We start from the raw sequence: 19,198 nt of genomic DNA on the forward strand, positions 1-19,198 counted from the left end.
ACTATTTAACTAAAATACCTTTAAACTTTCCAGACCATGCTGTCACGTGAAATTTATCCGAGTTTCGTGGACTGGCTGCTTCTTACAATCCATTTACATTATTCATGCTCCAATATGTAAACATACCTAGAAAAACACCAGAACCTACCTGTAATGAGGTAATGGACCCTGTGTGCCCATGGAGGACCGCAACTGGTGCACAAGTTCTCAGACACCACACTCTGATCATTTTATCACAGCTTCCAGCTGCAATCATAGTGTTTTCATAATTGACAGCCATATCAGAAATCTCTGCTGAATGTCCTCGTAAAGTGGCAAATAACCTGCCATTATGAGTTGACCAAATCTTCACCAAACAGTCATCTGAGCCCTAGAAAGAAACAGTTATTACACTCAGCAAGGATTTTCAAAGACACTAAGGATAAAAGTTTTAGGTTTCCCTTAATGAGCCTAACTATGTTTTTCCACACCTTGGTAAATTACACTTCTTTGTAAAACTATGTATGAGCTTAAAAAAATAACGTCAAAAAGCTCACTTATGTTTCAGAATTACAGTGCAATCACCACAGATCTACACCATATAATGCAAAAAGTCTGGAATAAGTTTGAGGGAATTCCTTACACTAAGGGGCCAATAAAAGTACCATTCTGCAAAATCCATCTCTCCTCTGCCACTTCATAAAAAACACGAAACACGCTTAACATTGACCTACATCACTGAATAAAGCTCCTTCATCAATGTCAACACCTGACCAGATATTACATACCCCATTTCTTACATGCTTTCAACCTTACAATTTTCATCTAATTACATCAAATTGTTCTACTTAAGCACAGCAGTGGAGCTCATCAGCTACATTTTAGCACTCCTGATACTCACCTCCATAAGTTTTAGCATAACATGCATTTCAAAATTCTTTTCCTTGAATCTATCTAGAGCTATAATCAGATTTGGATCTACTTCATAAACTTACAGTAAATATTCTATGTCCAGTCCTATCGAACGCAACACAATATACAGAAGAGAGATGGCCAAGAATCCGTCTGTGCATCTTGACATGCTGATACATACTTCCTGGAAATGAAGTACTGAATTTTGCATATCCAGTTAATTGTTTTGCTCGATGTACTTCCACTAGAACACAAAGAATCAAAGAATGAATGTACTGATATTTAAAACAGGTCTGTTCTAAAACAGGATTTTATTTGACTTGCACTACTACTTAGCAACTTACTAGAAGTGACTTTCAGAATTTAGAAAAAAATGTTACTTTATATTTGCAATTTTTTCCTATGTATAAAACCAAGATTGTATTTTAAACTTGTTCCAATCAAAAAAGTAAAATCAAAATAGTCCCTAAAAAAGAAGCGCTAAGTGTTACCTTTATTTTCCTACAGCTCTCTATGGCCTCCATACCTTAAACCATACAAGAGTTCTTCTATCCAAAGAAGGACTTCTGTCTCCTGTAGGTTTAGCTACCTAATACAGGGGCTTTAAAAAAAAAAAGTCATCTAGAGGCCATAGTCTGACTAGTGCTGTGAGCCGAGGTTTGTACCCAATACGTAACTCCAGTGAAGTCACAGAAAGTTCTCCTGATGAGCCTCCAGATCCAGCCCTGAGGTGCAGTTTCCAGCATCACAGCAAGGCCAGTCTCAAGACACACACTGTGTGTTCACAGCAGCAGTGGTGTTGCAGAGAGCTTACCGAGATTTGGTGGTGTGCCATAGTTCACAGGAAATTCAGGAGGTCTTCCTCTATGAAGAGCAGCAAATGCAGAGCCCTTCCAAACTGTGTTCCTGCAATCTTTAAAACCAATTGTACATGTTTAAAACAATAACATAACTACATGTTTAAATGCCAAAAGACAGTAAAGAACATACCTATAGGTGGTCTCAAACACAGTACTAAAACAACTGAAAAACCAGGAACACCAAATGCCCCAAAACTTTTTACAAACGGTGTAGCATCAGAGAAAATTCCACTCAGGATGGTAACAGAGGGAAAAAAAACCAACACAACCAACCACCAATCTCTGAAACCACTCCTAAGCGGAGATGCCCCTGCAGTTCATATAACACAAAGCTAACCTTTAAAAGGAATTTTTCCTACTCATCCCCAGTGCAAAGCATTTAAGATTGACATTTTAATGCATATTTGTTCATAAGTGTTTATTGAACATTTATTAGTATGAAATTATTTAACTAGATGAACTCAAGAGCTCCCTTCTATCTGACAGTTCTGTGATTCTTAAAAAAAATACCCACACTGACAAATACTTTGATACCCTCACACTGAAATAATTGTTCTATCCTGATTTTCAGGATAGAGGAGTCACTGTCATTCAGTGTGCATCCTTTAAAGCAGTTAGGACAGTTAACTGAAAGTGCAACAGTACCCCACAAATCAGTGCCACATCACAGCATCTAGCTACCCAGTAGAACTTCAGACAAACACATGAACTTGATAGAAACAAGGAGGTAAGTCTAAAGCTAAAATCTACTTTATCAACATTTGTGCTTATGCACTGCCAACCATTCCCTTTAAGTTACAGGTGAGGACTTTCTTCCTCCTTATCTAGAGAATTCACAAATACTAATTTTGATGCTATTTGCATTAACCACAAAAACTTTCCGAAAGCTGGTGTTAACTGTCTTACATTTGCACTGAACTGAATACAATAGCTGCTGCATTCAGAACCATCACGGGCCAATATACTACTGAGAATATGTTACAGAAACAGCATCTGTGTCCTGATGATTCATTTATTGCAGTAACACTGAAAACTAGCCATGTTCCGCAGGCTCAGCACTCAGAGTAACAATAATTCTTATGATGCAACTTAAAACCATCACTTTGTAACAGCCAATATATAGCTTATACGTAAAATCCTGGTGTTTAAACACAGTACTGAAATGCGGGGCCAATTCTGGTGAAAGCTCTCACCTTTTAAAAATTCCAAGTCTTCACCATATACTTATGAAAATGTATCATACCCATATCAAATAACAAACAGACCATACCTTTCGCTGTACGTAACAATGACTGTCTCCCTGCACCAAGCAAGGAATTCACTCTAGAAATGCTGGGTGGTATTTCCTTATCCAATATAGGGCCAATACGCTTGCAAATTTGTAACAAATGGTCTGGAGCCACATGTTTGTTGGACAGCACCTGGCAGAAATAAAAGTTAAAACATACATATGTGCGTGTGTATATATATATATATATAAATATATATACGGTACATCCAGAACAGATGACTCTAAAAGCTTCAATATTAGTATAATAAATATTGTTTAACTTGCAAAACAAAATCAATTCTGCTAAGCTCTGATCTAGTAAATTCTCCAAGAATGGGAGAGCTATAGTAAAAATAATTGCAGTAAATTCACTTACTGCTTTTTAGTACTTCTACTGAAAGCTTGCCATATTCACAAGTACGGCACCCATTCATGCAGCACCGCACAGTAAGTGTCTTTGCCCCATTCACCCAAATCTTAAAATATAAAAAATAAAATTCAAACCCTCATAACTCAAGATCACGGAAAATTTTTTAGTAATCAAGAATGAGAATTTATGCAACTAGTACTTCAGTCACACAGTACTTGTACAGTAAACTGCAACCCAGTAGGCTTGAGTACAATCTCTCTGGAAATAGTCTCCTTGAAGAGACAGTACTACACAGTCTAAGACTGCCCTACTTCCTTAAGCCAAAAGGATCAAAACAGTCATACATCCATACAGGAAGGAACTCATACTACCTACATCTAACAGTTGGAAAAAGTACATACACACTCTGATGTTTGTCAAGAACAGATATAAGTGGGTTTTCATTTTTCCCTTTACATTCTGGGAATTCAGTGAAAAATAATCCTTATCTAACTACAAAGTCAATCACAGTACTGCAAAAGTTAAATATGCGAAGTAGCTTTTACACAGACTTGAGTAAACCAAACAATCAGAATCATAAATTTAAGCTACTGGGGAGGCCTGAATCAGCAGGCAGAAACTGCCCCATGTTTACTCCACTCTCTGATCTTGCCACGTCAAAATCAGTTGGACCCAGAAGCCACACTGCTACTTCAGCAGCCAGACTACTCCCAGCCAATACATCCAAGAAAGGCAGCAGGCCACACCAACACAGGTATGTGGCCTCTTGCCCATGTAGCTCAGAACACAAGCAGAACTAGCTCGTGCTTATGATGCTATTCCCTTAACCTAACAACAGAACTTGGATAAAGGAAATCCTGACAAGGCTGATCTTGTCATCAGAACAGTGGGAATAAAAATACCACATGCTGTCATGTAACAAAAAGTTGCTCAAATGCACACCGAGTATGGAGAAAGTACAATTTAAGCCACAGCCTATTATTTGCTTTGATATTAAAAATCCAAGTAAGGTATAAAGTCTCTGGGGGTACTGGATATATTGATGGGGGAGTGGGGAGGTGGCAATATCAGTAAAATAGTTAACATTACCATACAGCTCAGCAGATATTTGGTTGATTATGAGAAATACATTTGGCAGTCCAAAAGATTACAAAATACACTTTTTCATCATATGTTTATAATTTTTGCCTCTTGAATTGGTACAGAGTAGCACCAGCCACAACATTCAGGACAGAAAGCTCAGCATACTTTATGCCAAGCAGTATAAACCATTTTGTTTGCACGCCATTATCAGGAACTATATATTCCAAAAGCAATCCCTGATTGAAGCATGCATACAAAACCTTGCAATTCATTTCCTTTTAAAGTAGTTTTCCTCAGATTTTGGAAGTACCAGGCATTTTGAAGTCCTGCTCCAATTCCATGATGAACAAAGAGGAAAATAAATAATTGCACCATATGACTGCATTTGTCTGTGGTCTCTGCAAATTCAGAGTGAGACAAGTGAGGCAACAAGCGATGCCCAAAGACCCTCAAAAGCAGAAACTAAAACCTTCACAAAATTAATTTGATATTGTGAAATACTATTATCCTGTGTAGAGATTTATTTTAAATTTTGTAGGGAAAAAAGGTAGAAGAAGCATTAGTATCTTTAACATATTAAAGAATTAATGTGACAACTGTATATGCATAACAAACATTGTTAAAAAAACCTTTAGCGAAGTCAGAAGAATCCACATCATCTCCCAACACCACTACTTTTTTTGCCAAAAGAAATACAACTAACAAACATAAAACCATCGAAACAATCCTTTTTAAACTTAATAGTACTTTTAATGTTTGCTAAATTCAAGTCAGAGCTTGAAAGTATTCCTGTTTAGCAAGACTAGGCTTTTCAGTGACTTAAAGCATTAATCTAAAACCTCATTTGCTCAACTGACCATACTGACAAGTAGAAGAAGCAGAACCCAGTTTATCATTTTAAGCAGCATTTAAATAATTAAATGCTTTAAGCGAAATTTTCTTTCTTCCGTATGCAAACGTGATTCTGAGATGCTCAAGAGCTACATAAAAGGAACAAGGGGATTTACCTATAACATTACACAAGCTGATGGTAAGGGGGAAGTCAGTCAATCAGCCTGGAATGCCTGAATCTTAAGGGGAAAAAGGCGAGAATAAGCATCTGTTTCAAGGAAACAAGATCAACTCCAATAAAGCAGAATAAAGCTACACTGGGCAGGCATCATCAGGCCATCACTTCGCAAGATTCAACTACCAAATATACTCTGCCACTTAAGAACCAGCATAATAAAACACCAAGAGAAAGACAGCTTTCCATTCTGAAACAGATATAAGTTAAAACACTTGGAGCAAACATCAGCCATAGAAGGCATAAAGTACATGCTGTTGAGAGATCACTCGCATCTTCCTAGCATTAACAAACAAAGCTATGACCAGTGAGTAGGCAGAGATAAAGAGCATACTCATAGGCACCAGAGCTGCCTACCCTTAATTTCTGAACAGAGATTTCGTTTCCTAATCTGTTGAAGGGGACTGCTGAAGCCAAACAGAAAATAAATACCATCAAATCAAAACGCACTTAACAAACTCACTGGTGAAGCTCTGAAATGAAACCTTGCTTCAGATTGGTTCTTCCCTGTATGTAGGCAGTGGCATGTACCAAAGCACAACGCCAAGCTCCACCTCTGCTATGTAAACAATATCCCCAATTTAAACCACCACTTGTGTTTTTGTTAGTCTAATGTAAAGAAATTAAAGGCCCTTTTAAAAATATTTATAATGTCTTAGCAGAGCCTGAATGAAACTGGAACGTAAAGTTTTCGGCCTACTTTTAAAGCAAAAGGGTCTAACACCAACGTTATCACCCTAAATAAAAGTTTTAAAAGAAAAAAAATCTCACCAATTCTTCATAACTTCTATAATGCTCATTTCCTTGCCAATCCAACCTTTTAGGAAGCAACTAAATGGAGGAGGGGGAGAAAAAAGAAAAAAAAGTGAGTGGTTAAAAGGGAAGAAGGGAGGTATCACATCCAAAACAATACGTGCTGAGGCGGAAAAGTTGAGACAGTAGAGTGGAAGAAACTTGAATGACTCGTAAAGTAAGGGAAACTTTTGACTACAGTGAGAGAGATTATTTCATCAGAGCCCACACAGACCTGGTGCTGCTCCAGCTCCTGCACCAGCACCTGCAGAAAAAGGGGAAAAAAACACTGATTTAGGGACGAGCAAGCCTCCGGCTTCTCAAGGACTGAGGAGGGGGAGCGGGGGGGGGGGGGGAGGATCTGTTCACAGCTCCCTTTCGATGCGCCCTGCGGCAGCGAGCGGCCGCGGGGTCCGAGCCCGTGAGCCCTGGTGAGTGTGCGGCACCCCTGTACTCACCTTCAGCGCCCTCCTGCAGGGCCCGGTGGTCAGGAAACGAGCTATGAGGAAATAGAGCTCTGCAAAAGACACGGGGAAAGACGGGGGGTGAGGCCGGCGCTGGAGGGGAGGGGGGGGGGGGGGGGGGAGGGGGGAGCCCCCGGGGTGACTGTAATTCATAATCACGGTCAGGAAGATGGCGGCAGGGAGCGGCGGCACCGGTAGTAGCTCTCTCCCTGGCCTGCGGCCGCTCGCGCCCCGCCGGTTTTACCTGATTCAATGAGCGGCAGGGACACGCCGCCGCCGCCGCCGCCGCCGGAGTTAGAAGAGGCCGGGGGTTCGGCCATGGCGGTTCCGGCCCCGGCGGCTGCCGCACGCTTGCTCTGTACAGTCGCTGCTGGCGGCGGCCGTTGCTGCCCGGGCAGGGCTTAGGGCTCAGTCAGCGCCTGGCGCGGGCAGGGCCCGGCTCGGCATAGCCCTGTCAGCGCCGCCCCTCCCCCACCGCCAGCCGCCCCCCCCCCCCCCCCCCTCCTCTGTGCTCTCTCCCCTCCCCTCCGCGCGCGGGAGTGAGCCTCCCCCGCCCCCCGCCGGACGCCGCGCTCGCGCTCCGGCTGCTCTCCCCTCCCCGCCCCCCCTCCTTAGTACAGCTTCTGCGCCGCCGCCATCGCTGCCGCGCAACCAGCACGCCGCCGCCGACACCTGCGCCCGGCACGCCCGGGGGAGGGGGAAAAAGAAAAAGTAGTCCCTGTCCCGGGAGCGCGGGGAGCGGCGCGCGGCTGGGCGGGGCGCGGCGCGTGTGTGCGCGGAACACGTGCGGGGGGGGAGCGGCGCGGGGAGAGGACGGCAGAGGCAGCCCCGTGAGGGAACGAGAGGCGCGGGCGCGGAAGGATTGCGCGAGGAAGGCGGATGGCGGAGGAGGGCGGGGCTGCTGTGCGCGCGGAGCGGCGGTTGGGCTGCGGCTGAGGGCTGCGAGCGTGCGGCCGCTGTGGGGAGGCGGTGGCCGAGCCGCCGCCGCTGCTGCCGGTTCTGGCGGGGACCGGCCGCATCCGCACCGGCAGAGACAGGCTGCGGCCCGCTTCGGGGCCCAGATCTCCGCCTGAAAGCCCGTTACCGTGCTCATTCCCGGGCAGAGAGCTGGGCACAGCGGTGTGCGCCTCCCGGCTCGGGCAGCGGGCAATACGAGCGCGTTTGCAACCACCGCATCGCCGAATGTTTGTACGCGGCATCGGTTGTGTTTTGGCTCCTGTCCGCTCCTTGAGGCGGATCTCCTGACTCCACATGCCTGTCTCACTGGAGCTCCGGGGGTGCTATGCTCGGGGGCACCGCGGCTCTCCTAAACCTCGCTTCAGTGCCTCCCGGAGAAGGGATCGTGTCCCTGCCGTCCCCTTTCCGAAACCAGCAGCTTTGCCTCTCCCCAACCCCGACTATGCAAACTGGTGCCAGCAGCGCCTCCCCCCCACCCTGGCTTTGGAAGCCTATTTATAGGGCTCTTTTTCACTTCTTACAGTTGCTTCTCACCTCTGCCCAGCGTGAATTCTAATGTAAATGTAGCACTAGCTGTGCTCTTGCTGCGTTTTACATCCAAACCCCTTTGTTTTTCCCATTCCGCACCTGTGGGGGCTTCGTATGCACCTTTGGAACCCTTGAAGTATTTTTATGGATCATTGTAGAAATAGGTGTGTATTTTATTAATCTCTCAACCTTCGATGTGCTTTCAGCTTCAGACAAAGAGCTTTTGTGCACCTGAGGAGCAGGCCCAGCAGTGGGCAGTTGTCCCAGAGGCATCCCAGAAGGCAGAGTCCTGCCCTGCTTCCTGGTGAGTTAGTGCACAGGTCAGGTGCAACCAAACAAACAAAAAGCCCACCGAAAAAAACCAGCATTCTGTCCTTTTAAAACCTTTCTTTAAACGAGATCCATAGTTTTCTGCTTCCAGTATTGTTGCAAGCTTCAGCCACATCATTCTTAAAGACCGCCTGTGTTCCTGTAGATCTCACTGCCAGATAAATGCGTGTTCATCAGCTAAATTTGGATGCACTTAAGCATCCTGGCTGTGTTTGTGTTTTAAGGAGCTGCAATCTAGTTGACTCTAGAAAATTAATTCCAGAGTGGTGCAGTGTAACCACATATAACATGGCACACTGAACCAGAACAACTAGTAGCAGTGTGCAAATACCATCAAGGAACTTTAAGGAAACATATTTTGCTCTCTTCACATTGTATTTAGAAGTGGAGGTTCTCTGTTACATATGTATTCCACAGTGCTGTATGTAAATCTGCATTAGCTGCCACTCTGTCCCTTAGCTGCTGTTGTGGTTTAGACCCAGCTGGTAACTCAGCACCATGCAGCCATTTGCTCACTCCCTCACCTCCTCCAGGCAAGATGGGGAGAATTGAAAGAATGTAGACCCCACGGGTTGAGATAAAAACAAGCCAATAAAGTAAAATATAGTGATAATAGAAGGAATACCAATAATAATGGGAAACGAGAAGAAATGAAAGCTCAGAAAACATAAGCGGTACACAATACAATTGCCCGCCACCAACTGACCAATACTCAACCTGTTTATATCAGCGATCATCCCTTCTGGGTAATTCTTCTCAGTTTATGTACTGGTCATGATGTGCTGCAGTATGGAATACCTCTTTGGCTACTCTGGCTCAGGTGTCCTGTCTGTGCCCCTCCTCACTGGCAGAGCACGAGAAGCTGCAAAGACCTTGATCTGGATAAGTGCAACTTAGCAACAACTAAAACATGGCTGGTTTAGAACAGCGTTGTTCCCAGACTAAAGCCAAAACACAGCGCTGCACCAGCTACTAGGAAGGAGAAAAGTGTTGCAGCTGAAACCAGGACAGTTGCTCTGAGCAAATGTATCTGGCATCAGTCAGGAAATAATGCCTTTTTTAGAGCATGCCTGTGGAAATTACTGTCTTCCACTCCAATTCTCCACAAGCAGAACTGACACCTAGTGTTGATGTATGCAATTCCTCATTTTCCCAATAGCCAAACTGGTGGGGTTTTTATGGTTACATGCTGGCCTTTCATGCTACAGTATGTCTACTGCAAAATTAATAGCTGATTCACGCACATATTTACTAGGCATGCTTTATGCAATTAGGAAAGCCTGTTTCATTCTTGACCCCATCAAGTGGATTGTGCTGCCCAGAATAGATGTAGGGCTTCTGTGCTCCTTATGGAACTATGTCTGTTCTACCCTTCTTCCAGCATGAAAATGCCTCTGTCCTCAGAGCAAGTGTCACTGATTTACCCTTGCTAAGCCCTTTCACTTCTATAATAAAGTAAGAAGTAACTTTTTGTCCCTAAAAGGACAAAAAATAGGAAGCAGTTACAATAGATACGCAGATACAAAGATAAAAAGGACAGTGGATCACATATGTCTGAGAGAAGCTGTTGAAAGTCAACAGGATCTCGACATCAGACTCAAAACATGAGAATCGGGCACACTGTAAAATGAAGTAAGGGGTTATTTCAGGGTATTTACCTGCAAGTTTATTAGTCATTTAACTGGGGTTTTTCAGTTGCTAAAAACAGAAAGTAATGTCATGTAGCTGTGTTATGCTACTACTAAATTAAACCAACAAATAAGATAACTGGAGGGGTTGGGGAGAAGGGCAAGTGATTAGAAAAAGTGCCATAAAGTTTTTTGAATATCCAAGAACTCAAAGCCACTGCCAAAGCCAGGTGCCCTCTGCTAGGAACACAGCTGTGCTGGAAATGGACCAGAAATGTACTGGGGTCCAGTGCTAAAGAAAAGTGGAACATTGCTTAAACATTCAAGGGTAGAAAGGGTAAAATGCTTTCTTGAATTTAAGCATGGTTTAAGAAAACAAGTGAAGAGGTAAAACTAGTGTTTTTTAGAAGTAACTGTATGAGAATTTGAAAAATGGCACAAAAAAATGGAAAGGAAGCAAATAACTGTGCTTGCAGGTGTTGCTTAAGAGCATAAACAAGTTCTCAGTCAAGGGGAAAAAAAAGAAACAGTTATTTTTTGATCTTGACTCCTCCCAAGATAAGGCTGGCAGCTGTCTGACTGATATTAAATAAACTGGTAAGATAAAAACATGCTACTACCTGCTGCAACTCAGCAAAATAACAGAAGTGGGAAAAATACAAAAACCAAAACAAAACAACAACAAAAAACCACCAAAAACCAAACAAACAAAAAAAAAAACACCAAAAAAAAAAAAAAAAGCAACTCTTAACAAACTAGTCCCACACTCCACGCACGGGAGAACTGAAGTAATGCTGTACTAGATTTGAGTTTTTAAGTAATGTATACTAAATCCTACAGAATCACAGAATGGCTTGGGTTGGAAAGGACCTAAATGTCATCTAGTTGCAACCCCCTTGCCATGACTAGACCGTGTCTCCCAAGACTCTGTCCAGCCTGGCCTTGAACACTGCCAGGGGTGGAGCATTTTCCACTTCTTTGGGCAACCTGTTCCAGTGCCTCACCACCCTCACAGTAAAGAACTTCTTCCTTGTATCTAACCTGAACTTCCCCTGGTTTGGTGTGAACCCATTTCCTTCTGTCCTATGCCCCCTTCTGATGACAGAACATCTTCAACAAAATTGATACATTTTCTTCAAATACAGCAAGGAAGAATCAGGCCAGTTTTGTTACTACGTGAATTAGTTACATATGAAACAAGGCTTTGCCAACCTGTGGCCTTAAATAGCCGGTAACAGCTGTTGAGTTCCAATTTTTGTATTTTTTTTAGGTAACAGAAGCAGTACTAGGCTTTCAAAGCAGAACTCCCCATTAAGCCTGCAAATACTGTTTCGTACTTGCTACTCCCTCCCTACATTACCACCTACCTCTTGAAAAGTACATTTATAATAATAGTTAAGAACACAGCTAAAAATCAAAAACTACACCACTTACACTGGGAGTTGCCATAGTCAACGCAAGAGCTACAGAAACATCCTTTCATAATCAAGATTTATTTGGCTTTTGTTTGGTGATCACAGACACACTGAACAGTTTCACAATTGTTTTTATTCACGTAGTTTTTTTTAAATCTAAAAACTGTAATTCTGTTTGTTGGGGATTTTTTTAACCCAAGGACTACACGTATTCTTCAATTTATCTTTGTAGACAAGATGTTCTTTAAAACTGGATATGAAGTTCCAGTATCTCGAATACTGACATAACAGGTTATGTCTGCCAAGCAGCAACTTCTACTTAGTCAGTATTTAAAGATATAATAAGAGTTTCCAATCTTTCTCATCATAGCTACAAAGTTGTTGGAAAAAATAAAGCTGCAACTACCAAAAATAACTTTGTCACAGATATACATCACTCAGCGAGAAATCCAACACTAGGGAGCAGTTTCATTAGATAAGCAATTCTACTGATGGTACAACCATGATAAAGATAAGTAACTAAAATTCTAAGACATTCTCAATATACCGTTATGAATTCCAAAGTCTGATCCATGTTATTCTTCATTTAATAGGATAGAAAAACTGTCCCTCTCAGTCTACGGAACATGAAGCCTAATTGAGGCTTCAAAGCCCTCTCCTTAATGTAACATCCCATTTATTTCTGGTTTCATAGAAAACAGACAACCAGTACATGATTTTACCACTTAAAAAAAGCATTTACACTTATCTAAATATGTAAAAAAATGGATTGAGTTGGGATTCTCTCCTTTTTAAAAACATGTTTTCTAGAACTACTAAAAAACTTGCATTTACAAAATAGTTGATAAAAATATTCCTCTGAATTGTACAAGAAGAAAGGTATAAGGACCACCAATTAAAGACCTGGCACCAGATGTTACTCAGCCTTTGCTTCTTTCTCTGCTGCTGCGTCAGATGCTGGGGTCTGAAAAGAAGACAAAGAAACAAAACACTTGCAGTATTTTTAACGCACAAGTTCGCTAACCTGACAGGCAGAACAACCATAACTTGGTTCTACAGACCACATGCTGTGCCAATCTGCTTATTTCTCTTGCATAATGACTGACTGAAAACAAACTGTCTTGAAAAGGCTTCTATTTCCTCAGATGCATCAGGCTGAATTTCAGAATGTTGCTGCTGTTATTACTTAATACACACTGCAAAGGACTTTTAATTTTTTTTTTGAAAGAAAAAAGCCCATTACTGCCTTTATGACAGGAAGATGGGGCTTTTTAACCTACCAAGCTACAATTCCTGCATATAGAGTGTCTAGGAAAGACACTACAGGTACACTTCATGAATTTAAACTTCAGTGCAGCACTGTTAACATCTTCTCGAAGTCCTGCAGTAACTTAGTCAGACTTCGAAACACAGTACTGTATTAAACCTAATTTTGTAGAAATACATTCAGTGAAACTGAATGGTAGCAGCAGAGCTATACTATTTTTGAAATTCTGTATGCTGTATATCTCAGCTTCAGAACAAATTTATACCATCTTAACTGACTGAAACTGTGAACGCCATTTAGATCAGAAAACTCATTGCATTTGCAATGTAGATTAAGAAAATGAATGTGACACATCTATTAACATAAAAATTATATTTAATTATTCCAAAGCTTTGCAGCACCACCAGGAGAATAAATCACTGTAGCACCCAAACAGGAACCCCAACACCCGCTCAGCCTTTACTGCCACCTGGGGGAAGCTTCTGAAGGACGAAGTACAGAAGCCATCTCCATTTGCAGGGCCAGGTTTCAGTGAATGTCACCAGAAGTCCTCATGGGCCTTTCACCAGCCCGCGTGTATCAACAATGGCATATCTGACACCTTTGTCTCAACTGAAAACAGTAATGTCCAACAGGACATGGTACACTTCTGCCTCTTATAGACTTCAATATTCTATTAAACCTGGAATTTTAGGTAGCATGACCAACCTGAGACCAGCAGGAAGATGGGCTCCAGAAGCCATCACCCACTCCTTGCAAATTTATATAATCTCTGCACTAGTGTACTAAACAGACCCCAGCAATTTAAGTCACTGGTATTGCTGAAACACTACATGCACAAATCTGAAGACCAAATTACATGATAGTAATACAGAGCCAGAGCTGTGCAGAAGGGTAAGCCAACTACAGAATTCATAGCTACAGCACAACTTTTTCACAAAGATCACACTGGAAGCTTGCAAGTGAAAGACTGTTACCCCAAACTAAGTATCTTGTATGCTCGAGTACCATCCTGTACCTTCCTCATCCACCAAACCACACCACCTTCCTAAAAAGCAAATACTCTTTTCCTCTACTTGAAGATTGAGCTGTGCACTGGTAAGACAGAATTCAGATAGACTTTTTTCTATCTTAGAAAAAAATAATTACTTCCCAGTGCAACAAACTGACAGGAAGCACAAATCACACCTTTACATTAAAAAATAAAAAAAAATCATCTGACTATCTGACCAGCAAACTCCACTGAAATCATTAAAATGAGTGAGGCATTCAGTATTGCAGAAATATGACTTATTCTAGGCTTACTGCCACATGAAAACTTGTGTTTCATCCAGCTGTTAACAGCTGTCCTAGTAGGAGGCACTGCTTCTCCCTACAGATCTTGTCCTACATTTAAAACTAAATTAAATGTCCACATTCCAGAAAAAGAATAGTGTGGAGGATGCTTTCAGTTACTTGATCAGTGACTCCACAAACTTCAGCAACACAGCCATTTTAGCACAGTATTACAGCCAAGACTGATTTGGCATGTTCATTTCTCCAGCAACAACTATTAATGTTTCTTGCACTTTTCTCTTCCATCCCTGCACAAACCAGTCCCTTCTACCAGCAGTGTCTGTATCTAGGACTCCTATAAATGTTAATTCAACTTTGATTAAATAATTTAAACTTTGGGTTTTCAATGAAAAATCCTTCCAGTCCCAAGAAAATGAATACTGCATTGGTCAAAAAAACTTCTGTATCAAGAAGGAACCTGTCGTCCAGTATCAGCAAAGGCTGTTGGTTACAACCCAAACCAAACCCAACCCTGTGAAGACAGACAACACACACGAACAGAGCAGTACACCCTCCATGCACCCTGTATGTATTACTTTGGCAATACTTTCCTGCAGGCAAAGCAGCCCCTTTCTGAAGGACATTATCCTGTGGTAAAATTCTCACCTTTTTTCTCAATTTCTGGGACTGTTACCACATTACAGCAACTTTTTGGGGGGCAACTAGAATTTTTCAGGTGTATCTACTAATGTTTCAATAGCCTACTTTCTTTTTTTGTGTTTTTTTTTTGGGGGGGGGGGGTTTGTTGGGGTTTTTTTTCAGAAATAGATTCTGAGAACTGTGTATGTTTCTGATAGATATCTGGATAAACCAGTACAGGAAGTTATCCAGCTGCTTTGCAGCAAAGAATCCAGACAACTTTACCTCCTCGGTTTTAGCTTCTCCATTTTCTGCAGGCAGGTTGTCCTTTGTCTGTTCTTGGTTTGTCTCTTCTGTCTGTTTTCCTTTAGGCCCCTTTTTCCCCTTTGTTTGAACCTTCTTGTCCTCAGATTTATCCTGCAATGAAATAAATTTCCAGTACCTAAATTCCTATGACCTACTAGGTAACGTTTGGAAATAATAAAAACCTACACAAAACCAAGACCGACTTGCTAAGCAGAGGGAGCTACTACCAAAAACCAATGAGTGAATACGTAGTTCAACTGTCAAAAAAGTTTTTCAGACTACATACAAACAATCACAGTTCCAGACAGTAAAATTACGAGAATCAAACTGGGATGAGAAGATGATCAGATTTTAGCAGCTAGACAGATTTGTAAGATATGATTTAGCCTTGTGGCACATAAAAAATAACAATGTGGTCCTTCTGCTCTGTAAATAAAAAGCACTTCAAACACTTTTTCCCTCTAATATCCACAGGGCAATTTCCATAACCTAATCTAAAAAATGCATCGCCTAGAAGTATCATTTCCAGTGCTCTTTTGTCACTGTTTCAGTCACATCCTCTGTACCCACATGACTGTTGTTACATGAGTAGGTAAAAAGTATTTATGCAAGAGCTACTTTCATATAAATACATAATACATCATATCCCAGATGTTCTCTATAGCAAAATTTTTCAAGAAATGGCAAATTGTAAAACTTTTTCTGGAAGATACAATGTCAGTAAGTGGCAAGAGAACATAACCTCTAAGCAGAAGACCACTACACTTAAAATGTGTCTGATCTTGTTAAAAATATTGTGTGCATTTCACGAGTATTTTCTCCAAATTATGTCCTAATTTGTTGCCTCTGACCTAAAATTCACTCCAAGAAATAACGTTCTTATTTATGCATATTTTAAGTAATGTAGACGTATCTCAGATTACTACTAGAAACCACTTGGTCACAACATTCTGTCCTATCTTCACTCCAAGCGTTCTCCCCTACAAGACCCATACAACTTTCTTACTTCACACATGCAACTTTCTAATAGCTATCTGAGTACACTTCCAATTGTACATGAATGCTCATGTAAAATTCTGTCTTCATAAAAATACGGTTTTGCCAATGAATTGCAACTACTGAGCAAAAGTTCTATGTGTTTTTACACCACTGGATAAAAACATGCAGTAAGTTACATTACATATACAAGAGATAGCAAAGTGAGAACAGTCAGTGCTGAAGCATCTTACTCAAGGTAACTAAATTGTCAATGTCCACAAAACTTTAGAAATACTTTGCTCCTATTTTTAGGAACAATAGTTTCTGAAATCAAAGAGCACAGCGAACACAGTTGTAACATGCTAATGGAAAAAAGAAAATACTAAAAAAGTTAAAGGTTAAGCTCAGTATTACAAATTCAGGTAACAGACAGTTTCATAACATGAAGACTTCTGTAGTTTGATTGTCAAAATATATTTTTCTCCATTGCTATTTATTTTTTTTAAAAACTCACCAAGTAACTCTGTATGAGCAAACTTCTTCAACCACAAAAATACTGTCAGGGAAGTTTTTAAAAGTTACAAAGTTGATGTAAAGAAACATCTTTTTATGGATCAAATACAGAAAAAAACCCATAATTTAAAACTTAAAAATCTATCATTTCACTGGTAAGTGAAATATTTCTGCAACCATTTGAAGAAAAATCCAGAGATAGCTAAAATATGAAAGTATTGAAGCTGAAGAAGTAAACTACAAAGAGATTGAAAAGCACAAAGATTTTTACATTGACAATAAGAAAGTTTCCAAACAGCAAGAGTTAAGTGACAGCACAAGTTCTAGAACAGAGGATCACATGTAAAACAAGTTACACATCTATTTGATTTGCCAATAGCAACAGCAGTTTAAAAAAGGAAAAAAAAAAAAAAAGGACATATTCACATTACAGCAGCATTCCAAGGGGGCCTCATGCAATGTGTTCTACTTGATATTCTAAGATGACAACTGTTTGTGATGTACTTGGTTTGCATGAGTATGCTCCCTGCTATGAACTGCAGAAATATTTCTTTCTACAAGTGGTTACAAGCAGGAAGCCATACCATGCATATCAGTCAGCACCAAACAGCAGCATTAAGAATTAGATGCACCACACAAGACACTGAAAAGAAAGAGAATCAGAACTGAAGTAAAATTGGAAAACTTCCCCAAATTCTTTAGGCTTACAACTTTGGAAATAGGAATGCACTGATATTCAAATCATTGGAATGAAGGTGCATTACTAAGTAACTGTTCAGTAGGATTAATGAGAACATCAAAAAGCCTGCAGAGTTCTGTGTTAGTGCATTTGAAATTATCTTAATCCATACGTTAAGAGAAGCTTATAATCACAAAGGAACACTTCAAACCACATATACCAACAAGCCAACAGACATACAACCTCTTTTATTTCTCCCACAAAACAAAGTACTCTGCGCCTGTTATTGGCAGTGTGAAGGCTATATTGGAAAACCAAAAGATCATGCTAACCCAACCCTTGTTTATGCACACAAATATCTGAAAGCTAGACTACATGAGTGAAACTCAGATCTTTTTCAGTAGCTACCTGAGTAATTCAAGTATTTTTTCTTGTCCTAACACACTGCCTTAAATTTTAAATGTATTTTAACCCTTTTTGTTACAGTGATGAAACACAATCCTATGTACAGTTGCTTTGACGCTCCAGTTGTTCTGCTCAGTACCAAATTACCACCCAGGAACTGGTGTCCATATTTCTATGCAACACTGTGAGTGCTTAGCAAGATCTACTTGAACAGTGGCCGAATGTACCAGTGGATACTGGCAGAAGCACCTGAAAAACGATGTTTCAGAGAAGTGCGCGTTCACACAAGTAACGTGTGAAGAAACTGTGGGACACCGAGCAGCACCAGCCCGAAACGGGATGCCACTGGGCACTTGCCCAAGCACTCAACCACCTCCCCTCCCTGCTCTCCCTTCCCCTGCCACTCTCACCTTTGCCGCCGGCTTTTTTGGTTTCGGCTCTGCTTTGGCAGGAGCAGGTTTCTGCGGAGAAAGCACAGGTAAGGTCGAGATTCACCTCTCAGCAATCCCCTTTTCGGTACAGGAAAGCGCGCAACCCTCGCACCCCCCGCTCCCGTACTCACAGCGGACAGCCGCGCCGATCGCCTCTTCGGCTATGAACCGGGAAAAGAGAGAAGACAAACACCGTAAGCAGGGGGCTGGGCGGCAGCGCCCCGGGCCTGCTGCGGCCCGCCGCGACCGCTGCACCTACCTCCTCGGGGGCCTCCCCGTCCGCCGCCGCCACCTGCCAACGCAAACACCGCGAGTAAGGCGGGGCAGCAGGGAGGGCGGCCCGGCGCGTGACGCCGCCGCTCGCCCGCCCCTGCCCGCCGCTTTCGGAGTTCGAGTCCCTGAGCGGAGAGGCGGCCGGCAGCACCCCGCCGACCCTCCTACACACCAGCGCCGCCATCCCCAGCGCGGCGCCCCCAAAAGGGTGGCAAAGGGAAGGCGCCGGCCACAGACAGCGAGCGCTGGAGGCCGCCGCGCCTGCGACCGCAGGGCGCCCGTCTCTCTCCGGGCGCCGTCCCCGCGCTGCCAGACCGCCCTCCCCTTACCCCCTCACACACACGCACACATGCACCCCACACCGGCCCGGCCCCTGTGGCGCGGTGCCGCCCCGGGCAGCGCTTTTCCCCGTCATCGGCTCCGCTCTCTTCACCTTTCTCTTCGGCATGGCAGCGAGGCTGCGCGGCAGCGGCTCCCGGCCGCGACCCCCGGAGCTGCTGCTGCGGCTGTGGCTGCTGCTGCGGCTGCGGCTGCTGCTGCTGCTCCCGCCCGGCTGCTGCGCGCGCGAGGCGCCTCACGGCTGAGCGGCTGCCTGCGAGACGGGCTCGCTGCGCAGGGAAACCGCCCCCCCACCCCCCATCCATCCCGGCAGCGCCAGCGGCGCCGCAACAGGATCCAGCCGGATTGGGCGGGGGGGGGCGCCCCCAGGCCACGCCCCCTCCTCTGCTCTCACCTATCGCCCGCCCCGCCTCGCCGGGAAAGGAGGGAGAGAGGCTAG

General features: G+C 42.9%; 2 protein-coding genes across 2 annotated transcripts in view; both read right to left on the bottom strand.

The window, feature by feature from the left end:
* Nucleotides 1–7,259, bottom strand: part of BRWD1 (bromodomain and WD repeat domain containing 1) — a 57,183-nt gene extending 49,924 nt beyond the window's left edge. Inside the window, exons 1-8 of the mRNA XM_065676984.1 lie at nt 7,041–7,259; nt 6,791–6,849; nt 6,568–6,597; nt 6,312–6,371; nt 3,022–3,172; nt 1,706–1,804; nt 975–1,135; nt 149–370 (exon numbers count right to left, since the gene is read on the bottom strand). Coding sequence (XP_065533056.1) covers nt 149–370; nt 975–1,135; nt 1,706–1,804; nt 3,022–3,172; nt 6,312–6,371; nt 6,568–6,597; nt 6,791–6,849; nt 7,041–7,116 — 858 coding nt within the window. The 5' untranslated portion in view covers nt 7,117–7,259. The remainder of the gene's footprint in view (nt 1–148; nt 371–974; nt 1,136–1,705; nt 1,805–3,021; nt 3,173–6,311; nt 6,372–6,567; nt 6,598–6,790; nt 6,850–7,040) is intronic.
* A 4,454-nt stretch (nt 7,260–11,713) lies between these two features.
* HMGN1 (high mobility group nucleosome binding domain 1) lies at nt 11,714–19,118 on the bottom strand. The gene is made up of 6 exons (XM_065676978.1): nt 18,854–19,118; nt 18,407–18,439; nt 18,279–18,308; nt 18,127–18,177; nt 15,121–15,252; nt 11,714–12,618 (listed from the first exon to the last, which is right to left on the bottom strand). Exons 1-6 carry the CDS (start codon nt 18,866–18,868, stop codon nt 12,571–12,573), a joined length of 309 nt encoding a protein of 102 aa, XP_065533050.1. The 5' UTR covers nt 18,869–19,118; the 3' UTR covers nt 11,714–12,570.
* Nucleotides 19,119–19,198: the final 80 nt, after the last annotated feature.

This window comes from Lathamus discolor, chromosome 4 (genome assembly GCF_037157495.1).
Source record: "Lathamus discolor isolate bLatDis1 chromosome 4, bLatDis1.hap1, whole genome shotgun sequence".
NCBI classification, from domain to species: Eukaryota; Metazoa; Chordata; class Aves; order Psittaciformes; family Psittacidae; genus Lathamus; species Lathamus discolor.

Excerpts from the sequence above, each read along its gene's own strand:
- HMGN1 (XM_065676978.1), bottom strand. Across the intron at positions 18,178-18,278 it reads GATCGGCGCGGCTGTCCGCT|AAACCTGCTCCTGCCAAAGC; the intron begins GTGAGTACGGGA and ends CTTTCTCCGCAG. Across the intron at positions 12,619-15,120 it reads GAGAAGCTAAAACCGAGGAG|ACCCCAGCATCTGACGCAGC; the intron begins GTAAAGTTGTCT and ends TCTTCTTTTCAG.